Genomic DNA, 16,090 nt, shown 5'->3' on the forward strand with positions numbered 1-16,090 from the left:
GGCTGCGACAGAGCCTGGGCGTGAACCCAGAGACTCTGGTGGCGCAGCTAGCACTGCGATGCAGTGCCCTAGACCACTGCGCCACCCGGGAGGCTACCACAGCATTCTGCAGCGATACGCCATCCCATCTGGTTTGCGCTTAGTGGGACTATAATTTGTTTTTCAACAGGACAATGGCCCAACACACCTCCAGGCTGTGTAAGGGCTATTTGACCAAGAAGGAGAGTGATGGAGTGCTGCATCAGATGACCTGGCCTCCACAATGACCCAACCACATCCCAATTGAGACTGTTTGGAATGAGTTGGACTTCAGAGTAAAGGAAAAGCAGCTAACAAGTGCTCAGAATATGTGGGAACTCCTTCAAGACTGTTGGAAAAGCATTCCAGGTGAAGCTGGTTGAGAGAATACCAATAGTGTGCAAAGCTGTCATCAAGGCAAAGGATGGCAACTTTGAAGAATCTGAAATATAAAATGTATTTTGACTTGTTTAACACTTGTTTGGTTATTACATGATTCCATATGTGTTATTTCATAGTTTTGATTTCTTCACAATTATTATACAATGTAGAAAATAGTAAACATAAAGAAAAACTCTGGAATGAGTAGGTGTGTCCAAACTTTTGACTAGTACTGTATATAGTGTATTCTAATCATGTACAGTATATATATTTTTCTTCTGGATTATTATTGCTAGGTATTACTACACTGTTGGAATTAGAAACACAAGCATTTCGCTGCACCTGCGATTACATCTGCAAATCTGTATATGCGACCAAGAAACTTTGATTTGATTTGATTTGATAATGGAAATGTTATGCAATGTTTTACAAACGGTGGGCCTGTCTGACTAAATAATGAAGAGTGACGTGCAATGACCATGTGAAAAGTAATCTTCTAAACTACTTGCATCACATTGAAAATTGTGTTTTGTTTTCCACAGGAAACCTCTCATCGTCACACTTTCCTGTTGCATTCCACCCAGATTGAAGAGGGAGATTGAGAAAGATGAAGAGGAGGGAAAAGAGAGAGAGAGATAAAGGTCTGTTTATGTGATACCAGAACAAGAGGGGAAGAATTGGCGTTTACACATGGAGCCAGAGATTGTCAAATATTTAATCTTCAAATTACTCAACCAAAATACATTTTTATGGTGTGGAACAAATTCATAACATACATATAAAACATGACTGTTCTTCCACTAATACTAAAGTGTGACAGTGTGCAACACAGCCAGACCACTACGTGCAATAATCATAACTTGAAAACGTATTTCTCTCATCCCCTCTTTTTTTCTTTTTTTTTACACAGTCACAGTTTTTTTAACACTCCTCCCTCTCTCCCCTATGAGCACCACCTTCCCATCCTCCCTCTCCTCCCTCGTTATATCTCCCCTCCTCTTCGTCAGGAAGCGAAAGCCCACCACACTGCCCACCACCCCAAAACTGATAGCCAGAACCACCAATCCCAGCCCCAGGAGGTGCGAGGTCCGGCCCCCGACCTGCACTGATTGGTCCCAGATACCCAGGGCAACCACGCTTAGGCCAATCAGAGTGCCCCAAACACCAAAGGCTAGCATGCAGGAGCCACAGGACAGTTCAGCGCCCCCGGTTATCACGGTGATGCCTGCCACGGAGACAACCCCTCCTGGTAGGGTCACCATCTCTGATTTGGAGTCATAGGTCACGGCGGTGGTGGCACCTGGGAGAGCAGAGGGATCCAGGGTGTCCATCTTTGTTGTTATCTTTTAGATGTCTCTTTCGTACTCCGTTAGTAGCTTCTGTACATATCTCTGTTACTCCTTTTGTATATTTCTCTTTGCTTTGATGCTCTTGGCTTTGTGTCCTGTGTCCAGTCTTGTGTCCAGTCTCGTGTCCAGTCTTGTGTCCAGTCTCGTGTCCAGTCTCGTGTCCAGTCTTGTGTCCAGTCTTGTGTCCAGTCCTAGGCCACAAAGTAGTCAGTTAAAGCACATGGATGGAGGTGTTCATCTCGTCTGCAGTATAGTTTTTCCTATTGAATGATATGATCGTGATGCAATATAATGAAATTGATCAGTGACAACAACCAGTAACAAACCAAGGATTTTTTTCTTTATTGCTTCAGGATATCTTCATATAGACGTATTTGTCTTTACAGTGTTTAAATCAGGCTTTAGAAGTCCCTAATCAATATTACATGACTCTAGAGCTTTAACTCAAGCATTAAATAAAGAGAGAAAAAAAAACACTGCTTTTAAAGAGAAAGAAAACTATTTAATTTGAGAGAAAATAAATACTCACCTCATTGGCTTCCTATCAATATTGGACCAAAGAGCACATTGGTTGGTGTGTAAAATGTTGGTCTGTGGACGTCCTTTACATTCATGAAAATCATTCGATTACTGAAGAGCCCAAATGTATGGGTTTTGTCATCTTCAGTAAAGGCCAAACTGTGTTGGCTTTCTCTGTGGGGAGATTCTAAAGAAATGTGAGCAGACGACTCATTGCTTGTCACCTTTATCATGTGACGCCTACAAAGACGGAGGCGGACGCAGTTGTTATGATTGTTGTTATGATTTGTTTGTTTCTGCTGTTCTCTGTATTCAGTAGGAAGGTCTCGTCTGTCGTTAAGCCTCATTATGACCCATTAACTGGTATTTATCTAGGACCCCTTCCTTTTTCTCTCCCTCGTTCCCTCGCTCTCTCTCTGAAGGTTTGGGTTGGGTCCCACCAAGGCATTGTTTGGGTAGACTTAGAGTTTATGTTTTTTCTAGTTCTTAAAAGGTTTCCCTCTCCCTGTTTCCAATATCACTTCCTCTCTTTAAGTGCTCTTTCTGCACTCTTCTACTGAAAATAAATCACATTAGCAACGGTGAATTTGAGTGTGTTCATAAAAAGCCTCAGAACGTCTTTTTCCACCCCTGTGGAAAAATATTTAGGTTTATAGCTGCTTTTTTTGACCCTGAGTTAATGAGACTTTATAAGTACAGTAGTCCTGTTTTTAACTGTATGGAATATGCTTTTCAGTGTACTGCTTCTTGCGGTTTGCTATGGTCAGGAAAAATATATCAACAGCCTGAATGTTGTTATCCATAATGTACTGGGAGGTAATTTACCAATGCAGACCTGTGACACAGATGGAGAGGTCACGGAGGTTCAGCCGTATTACCTATATGTGTCAGTAAGAACCCAGGATGATCCTCTTCCCAGGCCACAGAATGAGGCTCCCGTCTGTCTGAAGACCAGAAGACATCCCTACCACAGACAGACAGATGTACTCACACGTTGACTCAATGAACTGCTTGTGTAACGGAGGGGTTCCCTGGCACGGTAGCTAGTACGACTGTTTACGAACAAACTGACATTCCCAGAAATGTGCCAATGTTGATCTGAAACCATGGAGCACATATAATAATGCCATGTTTCCACCTGAGATTTCCCCCAGTGTTTACCCAAAGGGCTCAGACTTGTATGATTCTATCTCCACGGACCAGTACCTGTGTCTCACTGGGCCATGGCATCGACGGTCCTGCTCTGACTTGGGGCCAAGGCCTGACCACTGATACTTTTCAGCCTTACATAACAATGGTTACTGTGAACATGGGTTAACACCTTTCTATGGTTAACATGTTCTCACAAAGCAACTGTCTTGATGACCCAGAGGTTGTTGATTCTGCTCTTTACAAGTCGTTGATAGTCTACTCCTGCCTTTTCACCCCAAGTCTTTAGTGTCACACTCCTGATGGAAACAAAATAACACTACAGCCTACATTAAAATAAACACATGATGGCACACTGATGCTGGGTAGGTCTGGGATGGAAATTCAGAATTAGAGCTGTCACTGTAAAAACAAAAATCAGTAACCGTTAGTTTCAGCAGATGCCTTTACTATCACAAAAAGGGGTCATGTCCAGGTCAGGAATCTACACTGGGCCTGTGGGTATGTCCAGGTCAGGAATCTACACTGGGCCTGTGGTTATGTCCAGATCAGGAATCTACACTGGGCCTGTGGGTATGTCCATGTCAGGACTCTACACTTGGCCTGTGGGTATGTCCAGGTCAGGAATCTACACTGGGCCTGTGGGTATGTCCAGGTCAGGAATCTACACTGGGCCTGTGGGTATGTCCAGGTCAGGAATCTACACTGGGCCTGTGGGTATGTCCAGGTCAGGAATCTACACTGGGCCTGTGGGTATGTCCAGGTCAGGAATCTAACACTGGGCCTGTGGGTATGTCCAGGTCAGGAATCTAACACTGGGCCTGTGGGTATGTCCAGGTCAGGAATCTAACACTGGGTATGTCCAGGTCAGGAATCTAACACTGGGCCTGTGGGTATGTCCAGGTCAGGAATCTAACACTGGGTCTGTGGGTATGTCCAGGTCAGGAATCTAACACTGGGTATGTCCAGGTCAGGAATCTAACACTGGGCCTGTGGGTATGTCCAGGTCAGGAATCTAACACTGGGTCTGTGGGTATGTCCAGGTCAGGAATCTAACACTGGGTCTGTGGGTATGTCCAGGTCAGGAATCTAACACTGGGTATGTCCAGGTCAGGAATCTAACACTGGGCCTGTGGGTATGTCCAGGTCAGGAATCTAACACTGGGCCTGTGGGTATGTCCAGGTCAGGAATCTAACACTGGGCCTGTGGGTATGTCCAGGTCAGGACTCTAACACTGGGCCTGTCCAGGTCAGGAATCTAACACTGGGCGGCCTGTGGGTATGTCCAGGTCAGGACTCTAACACTGGGCCTGTCCAGGTCAGGAATCTAACACTGGGCCTGTCCAGGTCAGGAATCTAACACTAGGCCTGTGGGTATGTCCAGATAAGGTCAAAGGCCAGGGATTGTTTTTGTGGGGGGGGGGTAGTAATTATCTGAGTGATGGGGGTGTGGTAATTGGCTCAGACTGGAGCAGGGCGGGGCAGTGGTAATCCAATAAACAAGCTCACTGGGTATATTTATAGGGAAGAGAAAATCCTCTTTTGACAGAGTTAGATGGGAACAGGTAAGAATCAGATGTAAGGGTTAATTAGGACAGGAGGAAGAGGTATGGTTATACATGGCCTACAGTATAGGCATAGGAGGAACAAACATTGTCAACTCACACATCCACATCAAAATAACAAAAGTTATCTCCGGCATACTGTTATTTTACCAACCTTTGTGATTATCGAAGCAATTCGGGATCGTCCCAACCCAAATATGTAAAAGGTTGTTCTACGAATGCATTTTATGTCCTTGTGACATTGTGTGTACATTTTGATAAAAACACTAAATTTAAACAGTTGGGTTACATACCGCTGTAACTAAACCATGGTAAAAATGTGTTTTCATTCAATTAAATTAGTTGTTTTCTCTGAAAATCCCAATTTTGGAACGTCCCAAGTCATGTTTTTCTGACTTCTAGGAAGATTTTAACCCAATTAACCCCAACATTTCCCCAAGTTTTCACCATCATTGTAAAGTCCTGGTTATTATGATTCTTTGACAAAGTCATTTCTGAAGATTATTATTTATTTAATATAATTAATGAGTAACTCTTGTTTAAATATGGTGAAACTATTCCTTTTTTATTAAAAGAAACATTTAACATCTAATAGTCAAATCATAGTGTAAAAGCAGGTGAGCTGGTTCTACTGTTTGGCCATTTTCTGGTGTTGTGGAGGGAAACTGAGCGAGTCGAGCATAACACGGCATAACACGGCATAACACGTCATAACACGGCATAACACGGCATAACACGCCATAACACAACATAACACGCCATAACACGTCATAACACGTCATAACACGGCATAACACGGCATAACACGCCATAACACGGCATAACACGCCATAACACATCATACCACGTCATAACACGCCATAACACGGCATAACACAGCATAACACGCCATAACACAACATAACACGGCATAACACGTCATAACACGCCATAACACGGCATAACACAACATAACACGCCATAACACAACATAACACATCATACCACGTCATAACACGGCATAACACGGCATAACACGTCATAACACGGCATAACACGGCATAACACGGCATAACACGGCATAACACAACATAACACATCATACCACGTCATAACACGGCATAACACGGCATAACACGCCATAACACGCCATAACACAACATAACACGGCATAACACGCCATAACACGCCATAACACGGCATAACACAACATAACACGCCATAACACAACATAACACATCATACCACGTCATAACACGGCATAACACGCCATAACACGCCATAACACAACATAACACGGCATAACACGCCATAACACGTCATAACACGGCATAACACGGCATAACACGCCATAACACGCCATAACACAACATAACACAACATAACACGGCATAACACGTCATAACACGGCATAACACGTCATAACACGCCATAACACGGCATAACACGCCATAACACGCCATAACACAGCATAACACGCCATAACACAACATAACACGCCATAACACGGCATAACACGTCATAACACGCCATAACACGGCATAACACAACATAACACGTCATAACACCCCATAACATGTCATAACATGTCAACCCTCTTACCCATAGATACAGTGGGGCAAAAAAGTATTTAATCAGCCACCAATTGTGCAAGTTCTCCCACTTAAAAAGATGAGAGAGGCCTGTAATTTTCATCATAGGTACACTTCAACTATGACAGACAAAATGAGAAGAAAAAAATCCAGAAAATCACATTGTAGGATTTTTTATGAATTTATTTGCAAATTATGGTGGAAAATAAGTATTTGGTCAATAACAAAAGTTTATCTCAATACTTTGTTATATACCCTTTGTTGGCAATGACAGAAGTCAAACGTTTTCTGTAAGTCTTCACAAGGTTTTCACACACTGTTGCTGGTATTTTGGCCCATTCCTCCATGCAGATCTCCTCTAGAGCAGTGATGTTTTGGGGCTGTTGCTGAGCAACACAGACTTTCAACTTCCTCCAAAGATTTTCTATGGGGTTGAGATCTGGAGACTGGCTAGGCCACTCCAGGACCTTGAAATGCTTCTTACGAAGCCACTCCTTCGTTGCCCGGGCGGTGTGTTTGGGATCATTGTCATGCTGAAAGACCCAGCCACGTTTCATCTTCAATGCCCTTGCTGATGGAAGGAGGTTTTCACTCAAAATCTCACGATACATGGCCCCATTCATTCTGTCCTTTACACGGATCAGTCGTCCTGGTCCCTTTGCAGAAAAACAGCCCCAAAGCATGATGTTTCCACCCCCATGCTTCACAGTAGGTATGGTGTTCTTTGGATGTAACTCAGCATTCTTTGTCCTCCAAACACGACGAGTTGAGTTTTTACCAAAAAGTTATATTTTGGTTTCATCTGACCATATGACATTCTCCCAATCTTCTTCTGGATCATCCAAATGCTCTCTAGCAAACTTCAGACGGGCCTGGACATGTACTGGCTTAAGCAGGGGGACACGTCTGGCACTGCAGGATTTGAGTCCCTGGCGGCGTAGTGTGTTACTGATGGTAGGCTTTGTTACTTTGGTCCCAGCTCTCTGCAGGTCATTCACTAGGTCCCCCCGTGTGGTTCTGGGATTTTTGCTCACCGTTCTTGTGATCATTTTGACCCCACGGGGTGAGATCTTGCGTGGAGCCCCAGATCGAGGGAGATTATCAGTGGTCTTGTATGTCTTCCATTTCCTAATAATTGCTCCCACAGTTGATTTCTTCAAACCAGCTGCTTACCTATTGCAGATTCAGTCTTCCCAGCCTGGTGCAGGTCTACAATTTTGTTTCTGGTGTCCTTTGACAGCTCTTTGGTCTTGGCCATAGTGGAGTTTGGAGTGTGACTGTTTGAGGTTGTGGACAGGTGTCTTTTATACTGATAACAAGTTCAAACAGGTGCCATTAATACAGGTAACGAGTGGAGGACAGAGGAACCTCTTAAAGAAGAAGTTACAGGTCTGTGAGAGCCAGAAATCTTGCTTGTTTGTAGGTGACCAAATACTTATTTTCCACCATAATTTGCAAATAAATGTATTAAAAATCCTACAATGTGATTTTCTGGATTTTTTTTCTCATTTTGTCTGTCATGGTTGAAGTGTACCTATGATGAAAATTACAGGCCTCTCTCATCTTTTTAAGTGGGAGAACTTGCACAATTGGTGGCTGACTAAATACTTTTTTGCCCCACTGTATACTAGATTTTTGGGGGGAGAAGCTTGCATTCAATTGCCCCTTACTATTGAAAGGGTTAGGGTAGGACATGTAAACCTCTATATGGTGTTCCAATGGCGAAGTTACATGGAATATGGTTAGAAGGAGCATGGTGTTTGCAATGCTACAGTTGGACTTGTGTTGTTACCTATTTGTCACATTGTGGCTGTGTGGGTTAATTGTAAGTCATTTTGGACAATTCCTTACCTTATTACTTATAGTACAGGCACAAATAAATGTGTGAGGAGGAAAGGGGGTAGGAGAAGGACACAAACTACACTACCAGAAGAAAAATTGAGACTTAGAGATGGAGATGGGGGTCCAGGTGGGTAGGAGGTAGTAAAGAGGGATACATGTTCCTATCACAGACAAAACAAAGACAGACATAGTGGGGAAAGAGACAATAATGGCTCATTTCCAACAAGGATTTGCCCCAGTGTTTTCCCAAAAGGCTCAGACTTTTCTGTTTCCACTTACGCAGGCCGTCACCCATGTCTCACTGGGCCATGGCTCGGGCGGACTTGCTCTAATTTGGAGGCAAGGCCCTGGGTACTTTAAATCTGGCTTGCATTTACATAACAATGGCTAACTGTGAACTTTAATACCTTCTCACAAAGCAACAGTCTTGAATGATGCAGAGGTGGTTAATTATAGTCTTAATTGTCACACTCCTGAGTGGTATACTACGAAGCAAGCTGGACCTAGGGTTTTCTAAAGCTAGTCAGCCTCAGTTAGCTTCACATTCCAGCTCAGGCTTTATCCGTACTACGACGGTGAATATGTCTTGTCCCCCTGCCGCTAACTTTAGCCACAGCCTGCTGAAATCTAAGTTCAGCAGGCTATGGTGTGAAATAGGCGTGTTGAAGTGCCGTCTTTATTTGATCGTTAATGCCATCTTTGGTGTGCTTATCAATGCACAATAACCTTTTTTCCCCACTCCTATCGATTCAATAATTGTATTGTCATACAAAAGGTTTACTGTGCATGAAGTTTCATTTGATGAGTATTCTAACATTACAATTTTTTTGCACAGAAAACTTTTGATTAAATATTTTATTAATCAGTCATCTTCCTCAAATGAAGGGGAGGATGACACAATCTTTGCGAGAGGGAGGGAATCTGATTTAATTGGTCCTCGTCTCGCAGCTCAGACACATCATTCAGGAGAAATGGAGGTAACCTGTCCCGGAGCAGGTTCGTTTTGAAGGATACTTCTGTCAAAACAAACACTTAAAGAGGGAGAAGGGAAGGACATGTTAAGAGATTTACAGTAGCAGTCAAAAGTTTGGACACACCTACTCATTCCAGGGTTTTTCTTTATTTTACTATTTTCATTGTAGAATAATAGTGAAGACATCAAAAACTATGAAATAACACATATGGAATAATGTAGTAACCAAAAAAAGTGTTAAACAAATTAAAATATATTTTATATTTGAGATTATTCAAAGTTGCCACCCTTTGCCTTGATGACAGCTTTGCACACTCTTGGCATTTTCATGAAGTAGTCACCTGGAATGCATTTCAATTAACAGGTGTGCCTTGTTGAAATTTAATTTGTGGAATTTCTTTCCTTCTTAAATGCGTTGTGACAAGGTAGGGGTGGTATACAGAAGATAAAAGACCAAGTCCAAATTATGGCAAGAACAGCTCAAATAAGCAAAGAGAAATGACAGTCCATCATTACGTTAAGACATGAAGGTCAGTCAATCCGGAAAATTTTAAGTGCAGTCGAAAAAACCATCAAACGCTATGATGAAAGTGGCTCTCATGAGGACCGCCACAGGAAAGAAAGACCCAGAGTTACCTCTGCTGCAGAGGATAAGTTCATTAGATTTACCAGCCTCAGAAATTGCAGCCCAAATAAATTCTTCACAGAATTCAAGTAACAGACACATCTCAACATCAACTGTTCAGAGGAGACTGCGTGAATCAGGCCTTCATGGTAGAATTGCTGCAAAGAAGCCACTACTAATGGACATTAGACATATGGAAATCTGTACTTTGGTCTGATGAGTCCAAGATGCTCAGCATCTGTGGGAACTCCTTCAAGACTGTTGGAAAAGCATTTCAGATGAAGCTGGTTGAGTGAATGCAAAGCGTGGGTACTTTGAAGAATTTGAAATATAAAATATATTTTGATTTGTTCAACACCTTTTTGGTTACTACATGATTCCATATGTGTTATTTCATACTTTTTATGTCTTCACTATTATTCTACAATGTAGGAAATTGTAGAAATAAAGAAAAACCCTTGAATGAGTAGGTGTGTCCAAACTTTTGACTGGTACTGTATGTTTACACTTACTGTAGAGACAAAACAAAGGCATGATGAGAGACAAGCCTGAGAGAGGATAAACATCTAGGAGCCGAGCTTCCTGGAAAAGCATGTGCAGGATGGAGAGAAAGAGACAAGGTGGAGGAGACAGAGAGGGGACACAAAAGGGAAGGGGACAAGGTGGAAGTGACAGAGAGGGGACAGAAGGGAAGGAGACAAGGTGGAGGAGAGGAATGAGAGAAGGGGTACAGAGGGGAAGGATGTGGGGACAGAATAAAACAAGTGAAGGGGACAGGAGCAGGGAGGAGATGGATAGAATGGAGTAGCAGAGAACGAAAGGGCCAGAGGTGAAGGAGGAAAGAGGACAGAGACAGAGGGGTGAAGGAGGGAAGGAGGCAGAAACAGAGAGGTGAAGGAGGGAAGGGGACAGAGACGGGGTAAAGGAGGGAAGGGGACAGAGACGGGGTGAAGGAGGAAAGGAGGCAGAGACAGAGAGGTCAAGGAAGGAAGTGGCCAGGGGCAGCTGAACTTCCTATAAAAGCCCTGTACAGATGGCTGTTTTAGAATTAGGAGTACCTGCTCAGCTAAACCCATTTAAGTGTCTTTACTAGAACATACAGACCCAAAACCTTAATCAACTACCACTTACTTTAATAGTCTTAAAATAGAGAATAGTAATTTACTAGTGTGACCAATCAGACTTGTGTCCTCCACCATGATGCTTGAAGCTGGTGTGAGACTTATTTTTTGCTTTACATAATAGACTAGAACTGGTTCAGACAACTTCAGTTTTTGCTCAACAGATGAATATAACACTCATTGTTACAACTAACAATATTATACAGTGTCTGTATTGGGTCTATGATCCAATGTCTCTCCTGGTTAGGTCATGTGGTAACCAAGCAAAGACAAATTCTCACTTGAAGTCTCATACTTAACTTGTACTTTCAAGTAAATCCTGCATTGATTTTTATTGGGTTTGAGTTACGTACACATATCTAAAGTTAGGATTTGGCTCTTATTGAGAAATTAAATGTCTAATGATAACAGGGCCTTGGCCGACACACAGACCAGACAAGAAGAGAGACGGTTTGGCAAAAGATAATATGGAAACTAAAGTTAATTTGAGTGAAAAGCTCAGCCACCTTAAATCCTGAATTAACTGAATTAACCCAGTCGCCAAAGATAGCAGTCTAATTCCACCCCCCTCCTTCGCTACTCCATCTATCTATCTACGTCACCCATCAGAATGACATCAGTCCATCCCTAACACATCACTTCATACTCTCTCTACTGCTGACACAGGTAAGTCATGTCTCTTTGCTCTGCCTCCCTCTGTTCTTTCTCCCTGATAGTGAAGGCTTTTGTTGATGTATGGTTCCTAGTGGTACACTGGGTAACACTTCAGTCATTGTAGAGATCTGATTGTGCTGTGCTTGTTGGACAATATCTATTTGTAACTATTTCAGGAATCTTTTGAACTGGACAGCTGAGTCAACGTAAGGAAAGGAAGATCCACAGTAACAGAGGACTTTACCCAAACAAAAGACGGATCAGTGACTCAAAAAGGCACTACTTCAGAGAGCCTTGGACAATAACCGAGAGATCCCAGTACAGGCTAATACGATGGGGAACGCCAAGAGCAGTGCTATTTCCAAGGAGATCCTGGAGGACCTGAAGCTCAACACCAAGTTCACGGAGAACGAGTTGTGCCAGTGGTACGAGAACTTCCAGAAGCAGTGTCCCACCGGACGCATCTCGCCAGAGGAGTTCGAGACGATCTACGCACGCTTCTTCCCCGATAGCGAAGCCAAGACCTACGCTCAGCATGTGTTCCGTTCATTCGACACCAACGAGGACGGCACTCTGGACTTCAAGGAATACATCATTGCACTGCACATGACCTCCAGTGGGAAGACGACGAGGAAGCTGGAGTGGGCCTTCTCACTGTTCGACGTGGACAAGAACGGATACATCACCAAGACAGAAGTGGAAGTCATCTGCCAGGTGAGAGATCAAGGAAGGATTCTAACCTTGAACTATTAAGGGGCAAGAGAAGATATCCAACCCCGAACCACTTGGTAGGAGAACCTTCTTACAACAACAATCATTGATGGTGATGATCATTTTGAAGATGGGACAAGGGGAAATTGTGGACATAGGCATACAAAGGAGCAGATGTTTCTACCATTTACAGTATGTGGCATGGGAAAATAATAATCATAATAATGAAATGAAATCAAACTTTAATTGTCACATGCACCGAATACAACAGGTGTAGGTAGACCTTACCGTGAAATGCTTACTTACAAGCCCTTAACCAACAATGCAGTTCAGAAAATATTTACCAAATAAACTAAAGTAAAAAATAATAAAAAGTAGCACAATAAAATAACAATAACGAGGCTATATACAGGGGGTACCGGTACCAAGTCAATGTGCCGGGGTACAGGTAGTCGAGGTAATTTGTACATGTAGGTAGGGGTGGCTGGAAAGGAGTTAATGGAATGGCATCAAACACATGGAAACCAGGTGTTTGATGTATTTGATACCATTCCACCCAGTCCGCTCCAGCCATTACCACGAGCCCGTCCTCCTCAATTAAGGTGCCACCAACCTCCTGCGGTAGGTTCCAGTCCTAATCATCAATTAGCTAATGTAGAGCTCTTGCCCATTTCAGCCACCCAATCCTTCCTGATAATCCACAAGATTAATGATTTAGCATCCAGAAAATGTAGGCTACTGTACTTACTGTGATCCCCATGCTTCTGTGCTTATTCAGGACCTAAAGTATGTAGTCTGTAGATAATCAACTAACTAAGTAACACACATAACCAATTATGGCTGCGTTTAGACAAGCAGCCCAATTCGGATATTTTTTCCACTAATTGGTATTTTGACCAATCAGATCAGCTCTGAAAAAGAGCCGACGTGAAAAGATCTGATGTGATTGGTCAAAAGACCAATTAGTGTAAAAAAGGTTATAATTGGGCTGCCTGTGTGAACACAGTCCATATTGCCTAGAACAGGGTTTCTCAACTTAACCCCCTGTATGCAGTTGATTTTTTTGTTTACCAATTACTCTCATTAACAAAGATTAGTTGAATTGGCAGACCACCATTTGTCTTAATATAGTCATTCTAAAATAGTTTACTCTCAACGTCATTTATCTCATTGGTTCTAAGGGGATATATTAATTAGTATCTTAGGCAGCGTTTACACAGGCAGCCCAATTCTGATCTTTTTCACACTAATTTGTATTTTGACCAAACGCGTCAGATCTTTTCACAGCAGATCTTTTTCAGAGCTGATTTGATTGGTCGAAAGACCAATTAGTGAAAAAAAGATCAGAATTGGGCTGCCTGTGTAAACGCAGCCTAAGTGATGCCGAGCTGGAGTGAAATCCAGCATACCTAGTGGGTGCCCTGGCCCAGGATCAATGTTGAGCAACACTGGCCAAGACCAACAGTCATTTCTATCAGCCTTTTTCTATCCCAGCTGCAACCTTTAGGGCAGAGTCAACCAACACATGGAGACTATAGTTTTTAGAGGTGTCTGGTTGAGGGTGATATTGTGATGGCATGTCTTTCGGCTCAGAAATGTGAACATGGGTGTAGTGGGGGAAAAATAGGTGGTTAAATAGCCGGTCGCTGTGAAAAAGTAACACCTCTATACTTTCAATGCATTTTTCCCCAAGCGGTTGACAAACTGTCGTGCAAAAAAAACGTATTTACTTGCGTATACATCCCACTACACTACTGTAGATAGATAAGTAGACGTGTAGGAGTGGCTGTGAGAACTGTGCAGGAAGTATCTTAATTAACAATAATCTTAATCATCAAATCTGTCCAGGCTGTGGGTTTAGACTGAGAGACAGGGACCGGGCAGGCCAGGCTCATGGGCAAAGTGGGAGGGATGGGGAGGTAAATAGTGTCCAGTACCTTTGCCCTGAGATGAGCCTGTCTCTGTCTGTCTTTCTGTCTGTCCCTGGCAGATTGCCAGTGGGCATGTATAGCACCACCTCTCCCCAGTGCTACTGTACCGTACTGGCACCAAAATGTGTTTATTCTCCGTCAAGATTATAGTTGTCAGGGCAACGGGGAACTGGCTGTACTATATAGGTTTACTGAATAGCCTGCCAAGCCAACCCCCCTCTGGTAAAAGTTGGCTGTAGGCACAGATCTAGGATCATTTCACCCAATCCCAATCTAGGATTAGGCCTAGGGGGTAAAACACTAAATTAACCTTAGGAAATACTCAGCCTAAACCAAACAGGGTGGAGGGAGGGAGGGAGGGAGGGAGGGAGGGAGGGAGGGAGGGAGGGAGGACATCTTGGTGTTTGGCCTATGGCCTGGGTCTTGGCGATAATCCACGTTAATCTGGATGTTTTAAGTGTGAGAGATGAGTGGTTCCTGTTTCTATGTGGGTCACAGCTTTAAGGCCTGACTCTAAAGTTACACTCAGATGGCCCCTGATTGACTATTGACTTTATTGTGGATCATTTACATCATAGGTCTAGAATCTGTTATTACAGTAGATTTATTTGATTTTGATTGTCGTTGTCGTTGCACAATCACCTAATTTTGAAATAGCACTTGATTGGCCAAATAGCCCATGATATGTGTGTAATACATACTGCAGGTCATTCCTTTATGCAGGTGTCATCACCTGCCCTACAAACCAAAAGAGTAGTAACTGCATGCTTTATCACCTGGACAAATATCCTGCCTCCACTGTGTTGTGTTTTGGAGAAAATGGGGGGGTCATATTTACAGTAACTGGAAAAAGTTACTGTGAAACCAAGGACAGAAAGCAGTAACAGCAATCACTCAAGTCAGTTACTGCTTTTTACCTTGGCTTCACTGAGCTTTGAGCTGTGGTTACTACTACAGTATATGACACTGTATGACACATACAAATACACTACATAGCCAAAAGTATGTGGACAGGTGCTCGTTGAACATCTCATTCCAAGATCATGGAGTTGGACCCCTCTTTGCTGCTATAACAGCCTCCACTCTTCTGGGAAGGCTTTCAACTAGATGTTGGAACATTGCTGCTGGGACTTGCTTTCATTCAGCCACAAGAGCATTTGTGAGGTCGGGCACTGATGTTGGTGTTCGATGGGGTTGAGGTCAGGGCTCTGTGCAGGCCAGTCAATTTCTTCCACACCGATCTTGACATTTCTGGATGGACCTCGCTTTGTGCACGGGAGCATTGTTGTGCTGAAACAGAATCATCTAGAATGTCATTGTATGATGTAGAATTAAGATTTCCCTTCACTGGAACTAAGGGGCCTAGCCCGAACCATGAAACAGCCCCAGACCATTAGTCCTCCTCCACCAAACAAGTAGTGTTCTCCTAGCATCCACTAAACCCAGATTCTTCCATCAGACTGCCAGATGGTGAAGCGTGATTCATCACTCCAGAGAACGCATTTCCACCTCTCCAGAGTCCAATGGCGGCGAGCTTTACACCACTCCAGCTGATGCTTGGCATTGCGCATGGTGATCTTAGGCTTGTGTGCGGCTGCACGGCCATGGAAACCCATTTCATGAAGCTTCCGACAAACGTTGCTTCCAGATGCAGTTTTGAACTCGGTAGTGAGTGTTGCAA

At 43.2% G+C, this 16,090-nt stretch overlaps 2 protein-coding genes across 2 annotated transcripts in view; one reads left to right on the plus strand and one right to left on the minus strand.

Moving 5' to 3' along the window:
• Positions 1-1,301: 1,301 nt before the first annotated feature.
• On the minus strand, positions 1,302-1,730 carry LOC120047248 (transmembrane protein 100-like). The gene has a single exon (XM_038992778.1). The coding sequence runs from the start codon at positions 1,728-1,730 to the stop codon at positions 1,302-1,304; it is 429 nt and encodes a 142-aa protein (XP_038848706.1).
• A 10,370-nt stretch (positions 1,731-12,100) lies between these two features.
• Positions 12,101-16,090, plus strand: part of LOC120047713 (recoverin-like) — an 8,856-nt gene continuing 4,866 nt past the window's right edge. The window contains exon 1 of the mRNA XM_038993267.1: positions 12,101-12,481. Coding sequence (XP_038849195.1) covers positions 12,101-12,481 — 381 coding nt within the window. The remainder of the gene's footprint in view (positions 12,482-16,090) is intronic.

The sequence above is a fragment of the Salvelinus namaycush genome, chromosome 5 (genome assembly GCF_016432855.1).
Source record: "Salvelinus namaycush isolate Seneca chromosome 5, SaNama_1.0, whole genome shotgun sequence".
Taxonomy (NCBI): domain Eukaryota; kingdom Metazoa; phylum Chordata; class Actinopteri; order Salmoniformes; family Salmonidae; genus Salvelinus; species Salvelinus namaycush.

Bases quoted from the DNA above. Each gene is read 5' to 3' on its own strand.
- LOC120047248 (XM_038992778.1), bottom strand. From the start codon at position 1,730: ATGGACACCCTGGATCCCTCTGCTCTCCCAGGTGCCACCACCGCCGTG.